Source organism: Cuculus canorus, chromosome 4 (assembly GCF_017976375.1).
Source record: "Cuculus canorus isolate bCucCan1 chromosome 4, bCucCan1.pri, whole genome shotgun sequence".
In the NCBI taxonomy this organism is placed as follows: domain Eukaryota; kingdom Metazoa; phylum Chordata; class Aves; order Cuculiformes; family Cuculidae; genus Cuculus; species Cuculus canorus.
Window position 1 is genome coordinate 43,285,812 of NC_071404.1, and position 20,375 is coordinate 43,306,186.

General features: G+C 33.3%; 1 protein-coding gene across 1 annotated transcript in view; it reads left to right on the forward strand.

Annotated features, from left to right (window-relative positions):
- Positions 1-8,889: 8,889 nt before the first annotated feature.
- The window catches only part of FSTL5 (follistatin like 5), a 254,255-nt gene continuing 242,769 nt past the window's right edge, over positions 8,890-20,375 (forward strand). The window contains 1 exon segment of the mRNA XM_054066262.1: positions 8,890-9,024. Coding sequence (XP_053922237.1) covers positions 8,902-9,024 — 123 coding nt within the window. The 5' untranslated portion in view covers positions 8,890-8,901.

A 20,375-nucleotide genomic window follows, 5' to 3' on the forward strand; every position in this document is an offset into this window, starting at 1 on the left:
TTCTGTCATGAAACCAATAATGGATGACAAAAGCCTTTTAAGAAAGGGTAGCGATGTATTCTTTCCTGACAGGTATTTGCATCCATTAGTATATACAATGAAGTCCTCAAAGTCACAGGTAATGAAGCATGGTTTATATTTATTACTCTAGCTGCATTGTAAACCCATTAATAAAACTGGATATGGTTGTAGAACTTATGCTCTTTTTCTGATTGAATGTAAAATAGAGAATTAACTTCATTCTTGGTTTTTCAGATTAATAATATGTAAAAACCAAAGACTTGACGTGTCCTGAAGACATAGAGTACTACTCCTTGATGTGTTAAAAATGACCTATTAAATAATATTAGGGTAATATCTGGTGTGTCTTCCCTTTTAAAGGTAGGGGGAATACAGTGATCTAGCCAGTATTTAAAATTGAATTTATTATACTTTGTAGGAGCATAAAGTTGATAAAATCAGATTACTGGGGTGGAATGGTTATATTTTCAAATGAATTATATCTTTGTAATGAAAACCAAATATCCTGGCTAGTCACTATTTAAAAGCACAGAACAAAAGTGCAAAAACTGAAGAATTTTTTAAACTATTTCCTTTAAAGTGGAAAATTTCTTAATTTTATGTATATGCAAATTTTAGATAAGAGAATTTTCAGATTTATGTATACATTTTCACTCTTCATATAAACTCTGGATACACAGTATGTAAGTTTGTATAGATTTTCACATTTTGGAACTAGTTGTGTATAATACAATATTTTTTCAGTCTTCTCTGTTTGTGAGGATTCCAGCATGGGGAGAGGTAAAATTGTGCTTACACTTATTTGCTAAACACTCATAGTAGCAATATTTCTCCTAGTCCAACAATTGCTAAAGAAGATTCATAAATAAGACAAAATTTGCATTACCAATGAACTGCTGAGAAGATTCAGAAAGTATAATAAAATTTGAGAGGGAACACTCACCATTGTGTTTTAGAACATATTAATCGTGATTAGGTATTCATAGGGATGGTGTCAGAACAGAGTTGGTGTTTTTCAGGCTAGTGAATAGAAGGCTCTGGGCCTTTCAATACCTAAAGGTGGCTTGTAAGAAAGATGCGGACAGACTTTTTAGTAAGTTGTGTTCCCCCTGGACAAGGGCTAATTGTTTTAAACTTGAAAAGGGTAGATTCAGACTAGGTATAAGAAAGAAATTTTTTCAATGAGAGTGGTGAAACACTGGAACAGATTGTCCAGAGAAGTCTTAGAAGCCCCATCCTTGGAAACATTCAAGGTTAGGTTGGATGGGGCTTTGAGCAACCTGTTCTAGCTGAAGATGTTCCTGCTTACTGCAGGGAAGTTGGACTAGACAACCTTTAAAGGTCCCTTCAAACTCAAACTATTCTATTATTCTAACCAGGGTTTCATTTGTTTTCCACAAGATATTGAACTTGCAAGGGTAAAAGCATTAGCAGGAGAGAAAAGGGAGATGGAGATTTGCATTGTACTTTCCCAAGAATTGAAGGGAATTGTCCCCAACTCAGGGGTGACTAGCTCATCAAGGGAGAGTACTATGGTAATTGTGGGAACTTTTCATGTAGGTTTTTTTACTTAAAAAAAAAGTCACTGAGAAATACTTGAATTAATTGTTATACTAATTTTTACACAACCTTTTATGGAAATTGCTGGTGGTTTAGGAGGTGGATAAAAGAACTAATTGTTTTCAAAGCAGTTATCCCTTTCTTATCGAGTGTAATAGTCATTAGTTTTAGCATAAAGCAGGGAATGTGTTGTACACACAGATATCATAAAAATCTGTAACATCTGTATAATCATATTGAAGTATAATGTACATATCCTGTTATGTAATAGTCTAAGATGCCTTTACTTACAGAAGAATGTACATTGAACTTATTAGAAATACTTAAATTTGAAAGAGGTTGGCAAAAGAGGTGTGTTTGAATGTTATCCCTGTTATTAATACTATTTGAGGATTTGAAAACAGAAGAAATTGTAAAGAATATTTAGCATCAGCTACCAGATTTGGAAGCATAAACAGTTTCGTGCTGTAAAATCAATAGTCCAAGTGAAGTAAAGAGCCACTATATAATTTTATGGTATTTTGCACTCTTTTTAAATAAGTAAAATATTGATTTAACTATAACTGAGCACCTTGCAGGGTAAACCACTTTTGAGACAGTGCAAAAGTTTCAAGGCTAGAACATTATCACCGGTTGCTCTGCTGAGCAGATAAATTGTGTTAGATTGCATTTTATAAATGTATTCAATGACCACATTTTTAATCAAGAGTGTATATCAAATAGAATTTTACCAAGTAGAATATTTCATACTTCTGCTTCATAAGTTTCAGTAGAAAGCTGTGATTAAATCTTCCTTCATTGCAGTTCTGGTTTGAAGAGAGTATTTTTTCCCCCATCCTAGCAAGGGTCAGCTTGAAGAAAATATATACCCTCATAAATCAACTAAATCATAACCAAGTGTTTCTATGCGAATGGCTGCAAACTGATTACATGAGTAAATATTGTTATAAAGAGGTTTTCAGTATAATAATTATTCTGGAAATTTTATGAAAAGAAGATGATAGAATGGTAACAGAAGCTACAAATTATATGGGGCAGAACAGGCTACTTTCTTGAGGAATGGCTTTATGGTCTCAATTCCCTTACCTAAATGAGGCAAGTGAGATTCCCTAAAATATTCCAGCTGCCAGTTCAGAAGGTACAGCTCCCCCAGCAGTTTTCTCACCCAAGAGTTTTAAGGAACAAACTTGTTACAGAATAAAAGAAACCTCTTATGGATAATAATTTATCAAAAAGTTTCAGAAGTAACTGAGAAGTCAATAGTGAGAAAACAAGTGTTGCTCAGATTCACGAGTTCTTTGGAAGTGGACTAAAAAGTAAGATAACAGAGCTTTCTGAGAATCAGAAATGAAAATCTAAATTTGATACTGGAGAACTTACTGTACATTGAAAAATAAGAAATCACCATTATCTGTTCCACATCGTTCACTTTATGCGTCCTCAGCTTTTAAGGCAAATCTAAGGCTGACAGAGAATGAAACAGAATCCTATAGTATAGGTAAATTTAATGGTAAAATAACAGGTGAAACTCATTGTTAATAAGAGAATTAATGCTTGTGTGGAAAAAACCTCAGCATCTTAATTATTTACATATGATGAGGGGAAAAGGAACCTAGACTCATTATTTACATACAATGAGTAATTGTAAATTAGCTGCTTGCATTCATAGGGCATATGATATGGGAGTTATTATTATTAATAATATTATTAATATGGGAGCTATTATTAATAGTTGTCTGAGAATTTCAGGTCAGTTTTTAGTGGCAAACAAACCATATATATACACAGAATACACATATATATATATACACATATACACATATGTATACACATAGTATTTTCTATCTCTCTATTTTAGCCTGTAAGTTACATTATACATTATTTAAAAAATATAATTATTACATACACATAAGTGTATATAACAAATGATAGAATATATCTTATGATAATTTGTACTATAAATCATATTGTATTAAAATTTAGAGTAAGGAAATTTTTGGGAAAAGAATATCAAATGACAAGGAAAATATCCTCCTACCTAAGTGCTTGGTGTATTGCTGTTTTGAATACTGTATTAGTCTCTGGTTAAATTCCTTAGAAAAATAGTACAATGAGGAATGCAAAGAGAGAGACAGAGGAAAACCCAGAGGCACCGATTGGTCTCTGTTTGAACACAGAGTAAACAAAATGAATTAAAAAAACTCATCAGATTTCCAAACATGCTTATGTGACTATAAAGAAGCAACGCTTCACACCACACATAATGTTATGGAAATAAAAATATACATACATTAAAAAAGGAAGCAGACAAACTCAAGGAGTTGAAGTCTGACAGTGGATATTAGACAAAATGTCTAGCTACAGTTTCTAGTTCAGGCAGTATATAGACTCAGGGAAATATACTAACTTGTATGTTCTCTTCTTGTTTCTTTACTTATACTTTAAGCATCTACCATTGGCCACTAATTTAATATTGAGTGGTTATTAAACACTATTTGCCTCTTTTTAGAGTATCAGATCATAGTTTAGTGCAAATGAAGCATTGGAACAAAGTTTTTTGAAATATAAGATACTGATTAATAGCTGCCTAATGATAGCCCTGGTGAAGTCAGTGAAAAGTAAAACAAACACACAGGATAAAGAACTTTTAAACATTAGAGTGGTGAAAACATGGCATGAAACTAAATCTTAATTCTGCAAGGCCTTATAAATAAATAATTTCAGAAGATGTCAGATGATAGTCAACTGAGACCTCTAGAAAATAACTGACTATTCATAATTATATTAATCAACATATAAGGTATCTTGCCTTATCTTGAAATCCTTACAGACATGCAAGAGCTCTGTTGTAATATATAGAGCTTATATTCACTTAAGTATTTTGCATGAACAAACACATCACTGGAAGAAATTGCAGAGGTCAGTTATGTATCTCCCTGACAATCTAATTTCAAAACTTTCATAGCACAAGCAAATTCACTACACTACTTTCTGGAAGATGCCTTAGTGATGTGACAAACACGAGAAGAAAAATATCTGTTCAGTAGCATTTCGCTGAAATTGTCAAGTATAATTGGATAACGCTTGCTTATTTCTTGGACTGTTTTTTTTTTCAAAGCTGGCCTCTCCTCAGTCTTGTCTGGCTGTGCAGCTACTTAATTTAGATACTAAGTTTCAGTCTGTCACAAGTCCCCTGAGAGACAGAAAGTGAGATTAATGCTTTATTCATCTTTGATTAAGGCACACGCACCATCCTCTCACCCCTTCCAAAGTTCTCAGAAGTGCATATACTCTCTGGGAGATTAAATAGAACTTTTATTTTTTCAACTTTTCAAAATGGTGATAGCAGAATAATACAAAAGATTAAGTTGCTTACAATGAGTTATATTTGTTGAACTATTATATTTTAAAATCTTTATTAAAATCTGTATTAGCAATGCTGAAAACCTTTGATTTTCAACTTTTTCTTATGAAACATGCTTAAATGTTATAATCAAAATGACGTTAGTGACTTATTTGACTCTGAAATTCTTTGAGCCCACTTATCTCCAGTTCTTGGGCAACATTTTTTATATAATACACTGTGTACTTAACAAAAGCCTTCTAAGTACCTGTAGTCACTCATGTATTCAAATGTAATGATCTATGAAAAAGTTTAAAGTTTAAAAAGCTTAAAACTCAGTATGCCGTCACTCGAAATAAACAAAAAAAGTGAATAAAAGTAATCGTATAATAAAGCCCCTGAGCTACTCCTATACACATACAGCAGTAATTAATAAAATTAAAAATACAGAAGAATGTTATCCAACACTGAAACATCAAATGCTGTCAAATTATAATCAGAGTAAACAAGGTCTAGATCAGTAGTACAAATCTGACCTCAGAAATATGTTGCTTTGCCCCAGAGTGCATGATGTAATCATCCTTTAAAAACTCAATTTATGACTGTTTGATAATATAACCATTAAAAGAAATGTATGAAAATCCTTTACTTACCATTTGTGCTCTACTCCCAAGAAGAAATAAGAAGCAGATTATTTTAGGTATCATGAATATGTAGAGTTGATACCTTATTTCTTTCTCTTTGATTAAATGCAGCAACAAAATCTGGAGTTGTAATGAAGCTTTGAAAAACCATTTTTATTCCTTCTCTTTAATTCAGGTCTTTAAGAGTGCAAGTCTTTAAGGACAGATCATAACTTTTGTTAAAGAATAATAGCATAACTTTAAGGAGAACTGTGGTTTTGGTAGTAGTTTTTAAATAAATAGCCACTTAAGTTGTGCAATAAATTCAATAGAAAATTTGTATAATACTTTGAAGTATAATACTTTGAAAAAATGGATTTTTTTTGTTTCTGAAGCAGGTAATAATAACTGCAGTGACCCTACATAGTTCTGAGATTTTAGATGGCATCTGTTCAAAAAGCTGATTTCTTTAATTTACATTTTAAGTGTTCATCCATGTAACAGGCAAGGAAGTCAGAAACAGCATGTAATAATTTTCTCTTCTTTTGGACAAGTACAAAGGAGAAGCCTTTCAGGGTGAAGCAATTTTCCAAAACTATAAAGACTCTATTCTTTTACACACCACATGAAGCTTAAATATATGCACAAATGGTAAAAAAAAAAAAAAAAAATGGATTCTGACCTTGAAAGTCAACAATAAACTATTTTCAAAACGTTTTTTCTTACTGTTCCAAGATACCAAGAACTAACACACAGGCAGTGGGGGAAAATTTGGTTGCACAACATACTTGAATTCTCAGAGTTCTGTAATAATCTTTTTCCAGTTTTTCAAGCCAGTGAGCCAGTTTGTTTTAAGAGCAGCATAGTAAAGCTCCACCAGAACATGTGATTAGCAGCTCTGTTTTGGTGGAAGTATGAGGGGCACCCAAGAAAACTTTTTCACTGTGTGATCTTCGGTCATCACTTTAATATCCAGTTACTGAACAGGTGTAAAAGAACAAATCTTAAGTTATTCATGTAAAATATTTCTCTCTATATAATAGAGCTTGTGCCCTTTCTTTCAAGTCATTCACTCCTTAATATATTCTGCAAGAGATCTCCTAGGAGAGAAACCCCTACTAGAAAAGCTGGAGTACCAAAACAAGATACTTGAAGTGTGAACTGTCAGAATAAGTGATGATAAATGAGAAGAAATCTTAAATTTTACTAATAGGGACACTTAGAATGAAGTTGCTTTTAGTGGAACAGAAGGGAGTTTGTGTTAAATTAGTATAGTATATTAAACTTGAGTTTGAGTTAAAAGTATGAAAGCTAGGCAGGCTGGTAAAAGTCAGCTGGAATGCAAATGAAACAAACAGCAACTGTTAAGTGGTTTTACCAAGTTTGGTAGACCTGTCCCCAAAGAAGGGCCATAGACTTATGCAGGATCCCGTTAGAGGTAAGGCTAGAGTCTGTTTTAATGCCTTTATCTCCACAGGAATTGATTCTATGCAGTCCCTGCCGTAGGGTGACTGTGAGGATGAGTGTTATATGAAGAACAATAGGAGTCAAGCCACAGTTTGTGTAACGGTCTTGCCAGAAGAATCATTGTAAATTGTACAGGAGAAAAGTGATCCCAATTTTTTTCAAATTTTATGCTCAGCTTATTTCCTATAAAAATGGAAATGTTAGGCAAGACTAACTTTCTGTACGCACTCTTGGCTCTTAGGGCTCACTTATGATGTTTTATACTTATATTCATGTATATCTTTATTCTTGACAGAGATTTCTGCATTAGCAGAGTAAGTGCATTACAAGCAAGGTAGAAGGGGAAAAATAATAAACACTCATCCATAAATCGGCCTCCATAGAAGTTGTTCATCTCTGTCCCACATTACAGGACTAAATAATACAGACTTATAAATACAGAATGACGATCAGTGCTGTGTTGCCTGTTTAGTGTGATAGTTTCATTACAGATGCTGACTATCAATAATAAATATTGAATATTTCTAATAGGTACTGAAACCACTTACAAAATGCACATTTATAGGTCCATTAGGAACAACATAAGGAAACTCTTATGCCATATGTATCCATAAATTCAACGAGTATGGTTTTTATAGGGCTTCCATAGTGCTGATCTTAGCTTTATGAAGTTGCAAGGTCTTTGTTCAGTCAAAAGTAACTCTGACACAAATTCTCTATGATTTCTTCAGCATGTACTGTGAGGATTTTCTCATAATTTTCAGACTATAATTTTCTCAAGGCCTTTAACATTGGAAACAGTTCTGATCAATCTTCCAGTTTCTTGTGTATCTCCCTTTCTAGTAGTAGTATCTAGTAGTAGTAATACTCTAATTTTGGTTCTAGTGGGCTACAATTTAATGGTAGCAGGATGATTTAGGTCTAGGTTGTCAAACTAGTCTGGTTTTGTCTGAAAAAATCAAATTTTGTGTTCATTCAAATAGAAAATAATTTTCTGATAACCTAGTTTAAAATATCTCAGAACACTGCACTCAGCACAAACTGGGTTGTTACAATCACTTCAGGATGAAAAACTTATGGACGGAGTGCCGATGAAGCGTTGAAGACAAGTTCTATAGCTACATAATTGTATGCATACATTGACTTGTGGGATTCTGAAACAGAAACAACCAAAAACCCAAACCAAAGGAAAGTTTCTTCAAAAAATCTACCCTGAATTTTGCATTTCGTTGCAGTGAATTCTGGGGGAAAAAACGGGGAGTTTACTTAACAGGCTGGAAATATTCCTATAATGTTGACATATTCAATAAAGCTTATAGACTGTACATAATTTCAATAATGCATTTTAAATATTCCTTCAGAATGTTGGTGGAAAATACAGTGCTTTGCTTACATTATATACTTTGGTGGTGATAAGGTAAAGATAGTGATAGTCACATGCAAGATACTTTACATTGATGTCTTTCAGGTTGTGAATGGTGCATCAGAGGGGGCTGCATTTAAAAGAAAAAGTTGATGAACATGCCATTGATAACCATCTTTTTTCTTTCATTTGAGAAAAACAGTGTTGAATTTTTCACGACTGCTTTTCTATTATGTCCTATCTTTTCTGAGGCTGTTTCCTTAGTGAACCTCTTGCATGAGTATTGAATAGTGATAAGAAAATGTTCAGTTCAGCACAACTGAATTGTTATTGTTATCCCAAATGCTACTATTTTTTTTTTCTTTTTCTTTTTGCTGTTGTGCCAGATGTATTACCCTATTTATATTATATCTATTCAGGTCCGCAGTAATGCGATATCAGTATTATATGACTTATGCCAAAGTAATATTTCACTTTGTCACTGAACTTTTACATTTTATTTTGACAGGAACAGGCCTGTAAAGATGTTAATGTGGTGGTCAGCTGGTTTACTTCTTGGATGCATTGTACTTGGAGCAGACGGGTGGCCAGCCAAGGAAGGATATGACTTTAGGCCCTATCAGCCTTTAGTAAGATTACGTCACAAGGTACAAATTATTCTCCAGCACTTTTGGCTTTTCTTCTGCGATCAGGGGATAAATTATATGCCAGCCTTGTCCTATTTGTGTTTATTGGAGTAATGTTCAGACATTAACTTTTTGAGTAACAACACCTGCAAAAATATAGACTTATTTTGACATATAAACAAGAGTTGTTTTGATTTGAAATCCTAGAGATCTTTCAAAGACAGTGTGCTATGCTCTTTTCTAGTTTTACAAACTGGAGATTATGTGTATTAACAGAAACTCAGAGGGCTACTCAGGAGAGGTTGTTAAAAGGTCTTAATGCAACTGTCAGAATCTGCTTATGGCAACAACTTGTCCCAGTACTCACTGCATTTCAGACTAAGCAGCAGCTATGGGAAATGCCCGTCAAAATAGCATGGTATTGAAGTTAGCTGATAACAAAAACTTGTCCGCATGAGGCAGAGTGTTCATAGTGCTCACTCAATTTAGGAGTTTTGAACCATGACATAATACAAATGTTTCCTGAGATACTGAGTTCTCAGCTTCAAGCACTATATGCCATTCAAAATTTGTCTACCTGCCACACATTTGTCATGAATCCAAGACTCCAAAAATAGTTTTCTGCTAACAAATCCTGCTCTTCTCCTGATAGCTGGAAGAGAAACTTATGTGGTGGTTCTCTCAAATGTGGAACAGAGCTGTAATACCTCTATGAGCTGCCTGAAGCTAACGTAGATCTGACCCACTACTTAGTTTCCTCTTGGTGTGATAGCGATGAGAGCACATCTGCGGAACCCTAACACCCACAGTCAGGCCAACAAAGCTTAAAAAAGCCCTTCTTTTCCCCTTTCTTCTGAATCTGGGTTCTTCAATTAGAAAGTCTGAGTTAAGACAGAAACTCTGTTAGTTTCTATTAATGTTTCAAGATCTGGGTAGTTTAATTTCTTGATACATTTAATGAAATAACAAAGCTGTTTCCTCTTGATCCTCTGTTTGTAAAAAGAAAAAAATGCAGAGGAGGAACTGATAACTGAGTTCTGCTTAAACAACAGAAATGTTTGTCTATGAGGTGATTATTGTATACCATGTATGTTAAAGATAGAAAGTTTCTGACAGAGAAAAAAAATATATATATTAAAATTTATATTTGGTTATAGAACTGTGCATCTCTTAGGGAATGTTGTTCAATCAGAATAAAGAATGCATCAAGCCCCAGTCAAGTGATAAGTAACTGTATAAGCACACAGGTGTTCATACTGAGTATTTTGCAAAATCAGAAACCCTCTCATCAGTTTGTTCCCATTTATCAGCTTTAAACAAAATGCAATAAAATTGCACAAGGAAAACACTTTGAAATCTAGAAGGAATGAGGGAGACTAGAAACAGAAACATGGAATGATCTGTAGGAGAGAGAAATCATGCATACAAAAAAAAAAATCCCCAAATAAACCCATAAAGAATATGAGAAGAATCAAGGGCAGGGATGTAAGGTATAGTGAACACCATTTCTGGGATTTAGATGGTCTCTGACATTAATATTAGATTGCATATGGAACTAATAGTATGTTGCTGTTCTTTAATAATATTTCTAATAATTTAATAGCTCTCGTAAAATATGTGGAATAAGCTGTCATAAACATTTCAGGTTTAATATTGTGGGTTCAAATACATATATGCCTGTGTCCACATACACATATATATATACACACAAAAGGGTAGAGAGGCTTTTCCTCTGTTATTAATTCCTTATGTATTTTTTAAAACATACATAAAAATATGCATACAGAACAAAAGCAAATGGCATATCCTGTAAATACACTTTGTACTTTTAAAACAAGATAAAGCTTAAAAGGAAAGAAAATGAAGACTGGAAAAAATAGTAAGGAAAAGAATCATATATGATTATTTATGATATAAACATGATATAAAAGTTTATTCTGAAAAGCAAAGAAGATATGGTGGTTCTTTTTCCTAGGTGGTATGTATAGGAAAAAAAAAAGGTTTACTTTATTTCAGCTTTTGGTATTGTGGATATGTGCTAGTACAAAAAAAAAATAGGAATGCAAAATCTTTCCAATGTCAATTTTTAAAACCAGTTCTGACACAGATACACATTCAAAACATGTAAATAATACAGTAAAGGAGACTTCTGCTTCAATCAAACACTTAATATGTAAAGTTCTTACATCAAGTTACATGTTTAGCAGACTTATTGCAAACAGAAGATGATAATGAATATCAGCAGTCATATTTGCTTTTTTGATTTGATCAAGCAATATGTGTGCAAGTTTATGAGTGCAAAGATTAAAAAAAAGTAGTAGAGTCTATAAAAATAGAGTCTAATAAAAAATAGAGTAATCATTCTCTAGTAAAGGCAAATTTATCTGACTTCAACAGTCCAAACAAAATGTCAGACTGCAGGGAAAAAACAATCCTGTTGGTATTTAGGTATTATCTTGATAAAAATAATTGTGTACATGGCCTTCGTATATAAAGATTTTGCTGTTTTCAAGGGGATTATGAAAAAATTCAGCTCCTCATGCACCAAAATTAAAAGTAGGCATTTAGTCTGATTGTGTGATAGTCTGAACATGTAAGGAAAAACATGTGTAACAAAAAAAAGCTTTAAAAATAAGGTAAAGCTTTATTCATAAAGGTGCATTTCTTTTTACTGTAAGGGTGAGTGAGTACAGGAACAGCTTACTCAGTCCTCCTTGAACATTTACAAAAGTCATCTGGACATAGTCCTGGGCAACCTCTAGGTGAACAGGCGGAAGAGTTGAAGAAGGTGACCTCCAGAGATCTTTTTCATCCTTAACAATTTGCTAACTAGGCGATTAATTATAATGATAATTAATGGTAATTAATAATTACATATAGCAAAATATAATTAATTTCTATATTTTTACAAGTTATAATGTCAACCTAATAGTTGTGGGATTTTACCGATGAAACCTTGAAATTCTTAAAGAGATTTTTAGAAAAATATGTTTTTTACAAAATATTTTTTAAAAGTTTTTATAAAATCTTTATTGGAAAATGTAAATGTGGTGATAGTGGAAAAAAAGACAATATCCCTTAATCCACTGCTTTAATAGGTTGATAGTAAAATGTCTGATGAACTAAACTTCTATATGTTCTATATGTTTTAATAACAAATGTTTGTAGCATAAATTTGATTTCTTCGTTGTTCAAAACTTTTTGAAATTGTTTTTACTTGGCAAAACATTGATATTATCTAGCTTTGGACTGTCCATCTCAACTTCTGAAAGCTCTTTATGCCTTCAATATTTAATGTAGCCACCTCTCTTTAATTGCATTTATTGTTTACCTGCAACAAATAGTTCAACTTGCGTAACTTGAGACATTTGAAATATTCAATATGTTTCAGATGACTAATAATACATACCATCTTTTATTAACATTTTGTATATAATTTATCCACATTTTCACCTCACTGTTATTTAGCCTGTAGCTTTTTACTATATTTTGAGGCCCACGCAGCATTTAGTTCAGTTGCTTGGTAACTTTATGCTGGGATGTGATTAAGAGCTATGTGGTTCCCCACATCCCGGTTTGCAGAGGAAAGCAAGCCATGCACACAAGGAAGTCCCAGCATGTTTTGCCAAATAAGCCACCTGGCTCTTTATGGACTTTAAAAAAAAAAATCTAAATTTCCAGTTTGGAAGTTAGATAACCTCTGCTGAGGATTGCCTTCATGAGTTTTCAGGTTTCTGTGTATATCTATTTTGAATTCAGTAAAGGACTGTGAACATATATTTTTTTCTAATAACAGAATATAGATTTGTGGGGTTTTTTTAAGATAGTTTATAATAGACTAAATATGATTAACAATTATATTGCAGTATCTCATACTACTTTAGACAGGCTAGAATGTACAGCTGATTTAATTCTTATGCCACAGTTGTATGGAACTCATTCATATCCTTCTTCAGTGGTGGAAATAACTAGGAAAATTGGTGTTATTGGTAGACATTTTCAGTGCTGCAATGTGTGAGACCCTGCATATGGTTTTTCCTTAGAAGGTGGTTGTGATGCCTTTAAGAAACCAGCATTTTTACTAGCAATTGAAACCACTATATTTCAGTCTCCAATATTTTTTGTTGCTGTTAAAACTGTACAGAGAATGATAGTAAAATATGCTTTATAATATATACATAAGTACTTCTAATTCTGGACTGCAATGTTTCATTGGCTAATGTCAGAGCAGACTCATGGTACATGAAGTTACTGTGTTTTGACTCTAACCAAAAGTTTGCTCTAGTGCTGCGGATATTGACATTTTCCCAACTTTGCATTTTATATCTTTTAACTATGCAATGATTTCTTACCACATAGATGTATTTTTGTGTGTTTAACTTGATCTGTAGGCATTAAAAGATTATTCTTTGGTAGACTTTTAATGTATCATATACTGTAATAATGAAAAGTTTCCACTTTTAATGATTTTCTCATTTTATTATACATTAGTTGGAGTTGCTTTAATATTACAGTGGAAATTTTAATATCCAGTACCTATGATGAGCTGCTAACTTTCGAGTATTAAGTTTATTTTTTTGGAAGTTTTCTAACAGAAAATCTGTACAAATTTATAAAGTATAGCTCTAAGAACTTCCAGCAGTTTATACCTAAACTATAATTGTTGCCCAATTTATAATCATAATCTTGTTCATTATCATGGCTGTGAGGTTCAAATATTTGACTGCATGGTTTATGTATGAAATAGTCAAACCCAGGAAGAGCAGAGTCAGCTTGAACTAGAACAAAGAACACATATTACGAAGCACTCCTGAAAATTTTACTCCCAGTTCCTTTCTGTTGCTGAAGGGCCACGGTGTACACTTACATGCTTATGCTGAAAAACACTCGTCAATGTCTGAATAGCATGTGAATTTCTTGTTATGTCAGTTAATCCTTGCTTCTTCATTTGTCAAAATGCTGTAAATGTTTCTGGACTTTTCATTTGGGAATATTCTTGTATTGCTGCTGGAGTATTGTAAGCAATTTGTTAATATCTAGGTTCCCACTTGAAATCATTAGGCAGTATTTCTCGCATCCTAATGAATTTTCTTCTTGTAAGTTGCATGGCTGTGACAGAGAGCAATGCTTATGCAATGTCATCAGTGAAAAAGTGTATACTTTGAGATTTCCAGTTATAAACAAGAAGGCAGCAGCCAACAGAACACTGACTGCTGCTTTCTAATTCTCTGTCAGAGGCTAAGAAATATCGAATATAGTCTGTGCATTCATATGTGTGTTCCAGAACATGCCAGATCTGCTTATCCAACACAGGCAAGCACAACCCTCATCTGCAAGCGGGATCATTCACACGGTTTAGCAGGAAATAATATTAACAACAGTGTTTCATTCTGAGTGATATCATTATGGGTAGAGAGTTGGGGTTTTTATACTCAAGGGACAATCAGCGAAGATTGCTCATTTAGTCACTGTCGCATGGATACCTTAGGCCCAGTTCTGTTCTTATGGAATTAAGACCATTGCATTCATTATAGTCAGGGCTGTAATGCCTAACTAAGAGCAAGCAGTGGCACAGGCAGGGAGGAGCAAAGATTAGGGGCATCTGGGTAAAGGAAAGAGAGGGAAGATTTAAGGACATTTGGAATTTGGTCTGGAATTCATCTTTGACTTGGACCTAGGCAGGAGCTTCAACCAGGAAAGTGCTCTTTGTCTAACAGAGCAGGGGGTACAGAGGGTACAGGAAAGGGGATGTGTCTTGTTTTTAACAACTTTCATGGACTTCTTGTAACAAGAGATTTTGCCATATTGATTCAAACTATTTCCAGCCTTGCTCTTATTTTGTCTTGTTTTACCAAAAGGCTGATGAGATTTGACTCAGATGTGCAGCAGTCACTGTTGTCTGTGTTATTTCTCCAGAATAAAATATTTCCTGTAACTTCCTGTGAAAAAACTCCCTCTTTTCCTCTTTCTCTCCCTCCTTATTACTATTGCTGTCAAGTTAAACTCTGATTCTCACTATGTTAGGTATCAGGTTTATATCAGTTTAAAGGTGTTTAGGTTAGATGACATTTAGGTCTAGTTTAAAGGTGTTTAGGCAATAATGGCTGTCTGAGTAAAATAAAGCAAGAGAAAATCTATGGTGTCATAAGCATCTTCTGCTAATTGTTTAAAAGACAAATTTAAACGTGTAAGCACAAAGCATGGAATATGTTTTCTGCAGTTAAGTTTTTGCCCAAAGTTTATAAAATGTTTTCCCTTAACAAATAGCACTTTTTGTGTTATAATGAAGCACCTCTAAAACACAGACAGGCTGTTTTCAACCATTTTATGTTCATTTAGGGTATGAGCCAAGAAAATAATGCAAAGAAGGTAGTACTTCAAGATTCAAAAATAGCCTGAGCTTTCCTTGTGTGGTCTGGTCTCCAAACAACTTGAGGTTTATAATACACAGTCTTGATCTCAAAAGTCTGTTTGCCTGCAGGATCTGAGAAGTCATAAAATTTGATCCTCTAAAGTCATCTGTCCTAGAGAGAGAGAGAGAGAGAAAGGGTAAAAAAAAAAAATTCTATTGCAGCAAAATGCAGCAGTGAATACTGAGGACTAAGAACAGAGCTTTTTCTAAGCATGTCAATGCTACTCTCAGTTCTAAGGTAGCAAGGGTATTTTTTTCCTTCTGAGGCTCCCTGAACACAGTATCTATGTCCTATGCAAATTCCAGGATTTCAGTTAAGTAAGAAGACTTGCTTTTTTCTTTCCTCTCCCTTAATCACTTGTCTAACTATAGCCAAGGAGTCTTATAAAACTTTTTTTTTTTAATTTTGCTTTTCTCAGGGAGTATGTTGTGCATCCTAATCTGCTTTTTCCTGTGGGCAACACCATTCAAAAGGCATGGCTTATTTTTTAAAGTCCCATTACAATCATTATATATTAATAAGCTGATATCAATTAAACATGCTCTTTTTACTATCTCTTGCTACATGCTCAAAGCATTTTTTGAAAATGTCTTAGGAAAGTTACTTGCAAAATCTCTCTGTGAATTGTCTTCTGTAGTCCTTCTTCCAAGCAGTGATTCATTGTGGGGGGGAGGGTTGTTAAAATCTAGAATTAAGGCAAGTATTAAATTTTTCCTTCAAGCTGCCTGCTGATGCTCCCATTGCTAACTCGGCAACATTTAGTTGTACACTTCTAATGAAGAAGTCCACGAAGTGAGGGAGAAATGGTGCATCTTTACCATTGCACTGAACCCCTAGCTTTACTAGTCTTTTATGTTTCTCTTACTGAAAATAACCACTGTGGAAAAGATTAATCTCACTCAGTTCTTTTAAGGACTGGTGAGATCCACATGTGCTATCTAGCTTTAGATTAGCATTGTCTTCTTAATTTCACATGTCAGCTTGGCAACAAAGAATAAAATAGTGGTTTATGGAGGTAGCATAGTTATCTACTACAGTTCTCAGCTTGGCCTTCTCACATTGCTTTCTAGGAAGGGGATTTACGGTTAGCCTCTCAATACACAAGATGATGGCTTTTGCTTTTCTAGTGTTTGGGAGTTGATACAAATACAATCTTGTATCACATTCTTGATGAGTATATTTTTCACATGCTACTGCAGTGGCAAATCATCATTACAAACAGCAGTCACAGTAGTAGCAAAACAAAACCAGAAGTGATTTGTTTTAGATTTCACTTGGAATGCTTTGCTCCTGCTCGAATTTGTGCAATTTGGATTTCTAAGATGATGAAAGAGGCCTAACACTTGATGTGCATACTGCTACAAAAGTCTGAGATATAGCTCTTTTCCATGCCTTCCTTGCTGTCTCTTATTCTCCAGGTCCTTAAGAATGCTCTGTATGTAATTTTATCTCTTTGAATTTTTTTTCTGTCAGCCAAAAGTTTATATTATTCTTTTCCACAATTTTTTTCCCAGTCATTTTTCCCCAAGGGTTTAATGTCTATTTTATTACCTGGAAGATGTAGGCTTTTATTATCTTTATTAACCTTTATCATCTGGTTTGTTAAAATAAAAGTTATGTCTTGTAGCATACACAGTGCTTATACTGTGAAAAATAATATGCAAAAACCCACTGTATAAATATTATTAAATAATGGTGTATAACAGCTTTATTGAAGTGCAGACAAACTGTGATAAATTTTAGTCTCATTTTTTAACTAATTAGTGATCTACTTAGTTTATGATTCATTTTTCACCTTTCTGATTCTAGTAACTATTTAAATTCTGGTTTTAAATGAAAGAAATTATGTACTTTAAACATAATTTTTAAACAGCAGTATACTGCGTGTCTATACAGTGATATGTTCCCAACTGAGTAAATGCAGCATTGACATATAGCAATAATGTTCTGTAAGAAATCTGTTAATTACAGTGGGCTTGAATATAAAACTGAAGTACAATATCTGTCTCCTTTTAAACTGACATCAGTTAGATTGACTAAATATTATGTCTTATAGCCTTGTCTCTTTTCAATATCTATATTTCAAAACAACCTTAAGCTTTTCAGTTTTATACTCCGTGTGGTAGAAAAATGAGTTTTGAAAAAAAGTATATCTCTTTTACACTAGTAAAGTATGTCACCGGTTTTAACTCTTTCTTCATTGATTAAGTTGTCCTAGGTATTTTTTTCATTAGTAATTTTTGAACTGTGATAATTTTACTGAGACTATGATGTGCAGTGAGAGCCCAGATCTGGTATGTTTTTGATAAAATCATATTTGATGAAGTGTTACAATATACAGTGTTTTTGGGTTTGCTTTTACAGTACCAGATGTCTGATCTCATGTTAGTAGGATGTCATGTTAAACAACTCATCTATACTTCATGTAAATCATGGCTTTTGTTATCTTACGGTAAGAACATTTGTTATTATAATATGCAAGATATTTCTCTAGCATTTATTTTCCTGATCAGCTTTCACTTTTTTAAAATTGAAAGCTTTATAAGGCACCATGGTAAGAAACAGATAATTATTCATCTTTCATTTAGTTTTCTTCACCAGGCTTTCCTTTTGAGAGTTTTGTAACTGGAAAATTCAGTCAGTGACTTTATTTGCATTGCTTATAAAGCAAAATGTCAGTAAGGAAGTCTCATAGACTTCTGTCCTCTTGCATTGTGGACCTTTTTTTACTGAAGTAGTCTTATGCTTACCCTCAAATGCCTCCAGTTCTGCGTAGGGTAACTGCATAGTTTACAACAGTTGTCACGACATCTAATTTTTCCTCTTCATCTGTTATATTTGCTGGTGGGATCATAGAAGTAGTCAAGCTCAGGGCATTCTATTTGTTTCTGAAAACTGATTCCACAGTACATCCTAACAGACAGAACAGTACATCCATCAGTATACCGAAATCCTTTCAACTATAAGGGAATGTGTTGTCTTTCAGTTTCAGATTTAATCTTCATAAATAAATAAGTTAAAAGAGACGGTAGCTGCAGCAGCAGCAACAACAAAAAAAATCCCCAAAACCCAAAAAATAACCCCAACCAAGCAAAACAAAACAACCTGGAAAAAAAACAACCCTGCAAAACACTGGTTTTATTTGCCTTTCAAATAATGGGGCTAAACATTCAGATGCCCATTGAAAATGTTAAAGGTTTTGGTAGCTCTGCTCAGGCCTGACACAAAGAAGATGGAAAGACTAACAACTTCATACAAAGATGTGTTACTTAAGTGTGTTTTGATTGTTTGGCATTGATACAAATACGCTTAAATGCTTTTAAGAACATGGGAGGTTAAAGCCTAAAACATAAATGTTAAAACAAAAATCTCCCAAATGTAAAATAAAGTATGTTACCATTTGGCCTTGTTGAAAGTGTGATCCAAGGGATGGGCAAGAGATTATTGCTTCACTTGACATGTCTTTTTAGAGCTTTGACATTTTTAAGTTTTTGTTAAGTTTCTTAAATATTTATACTGTTCATATAAATGAACATGTATCAATAGTACATTCATATCAACTATGTACAAGACCAATAAATTTCTTTAACATTGCATGATGTTGACAACATCTGCTTAATATTCATTGTTAATTCTATCAAATAACTTATGCAATTGAATTCCCCTACTTAGGGCATTGTAACAAAATATTAATTTGAAATAAGAAAAATCAAACAAGTTTCTTCCTTCTATGTCCCCTCCTTCCTATGAAAATAAATCAAGCAATAATTACCAGTCATTTTTTAATGTATAGTTACAACTATGGGTGTGTTATCTGGGATAAAGAGCCTATAATTTAAGTGCAGTTTCTAAGGAGAAGTAAGGCCTATCGCTCTTCCAAGGCATCAGCGCAATCTTCTGTTCTCTCGAGGGGTTCATGGAAATGCTATTAATTTCTATTATCCTTACCTAAGAATTTTATGCATACATCATTGCAGTATTAATATTACATTATCTTAATAGAATTTATTAAACTTTGTTGGTATATCTAACATTATTTGGTGCCACATCATTTGATGTAACAGTTGCAATTCATAAAAAAGTACATCAAAATTAATTACTACTGTATTACAGTACAGCCTGTCTGGTTTTACGTATAGAGGTCTCCCATTTATTTCTGTATTCCTTCATTCCTCCTGTAACTGGGTCACGAGTAAAGCATGCCTTTCAAAAAAAATTACTGACTCCTCAAATACCTTCTATACCTTAATGCTTTAAAATATTTTCCCTTGATGTTTTACCATTAAGAGTGAGTAAAGAACAGTTTATCACTTTGATACATCTTTCTTCTCCTTCCAATGACTGCTTTCTGATATCTACTGCATCACTAGATAGAATGCAGTTAAAGTCTTTGGTTTGGTACAAGAGAATTTTTGCAAGACATTACTCACATTTTATTATTAAAAACAAACCCTATTCTAGCTGTTTCTACTAGCATAAAGTCTAGGAAAGAAAAATACATATTTTTAAAAAATCTATCAAGAAAGAACTATAATTAGAAAATACACTGTTAACAATTATATTAGGACTTGACATGGGTAGTGAATTGTTATTTCAGCTCTCTGCGCATGTTTTTTAAAGCTACTTTCTTCTAACACAGATTCCAAGAGAAAATAACTAAAAGCTTTACAATACGTTGCCTGCTTCACAGTAGGAAAACTGTAACAAATGTAGGGTTTTACATCTCTAAGGCATATAGCTTTCATGAATCATTTAATGATTCATTTTGAAAAGTTTGTTGAAATTCAACGTTCAAATACTGAGCAAATATTGAATTTTCTAATATTCATTAGAAAACAAAAATCTTAATTTTATTTATAGTTTCTTAAATGTCTTGTGGTGGATAATATGGTATAACCTTTCATCAAATCTCTGCTTAAAATGAATATATTCCTCAAATATATAGTTGAACATTTTACC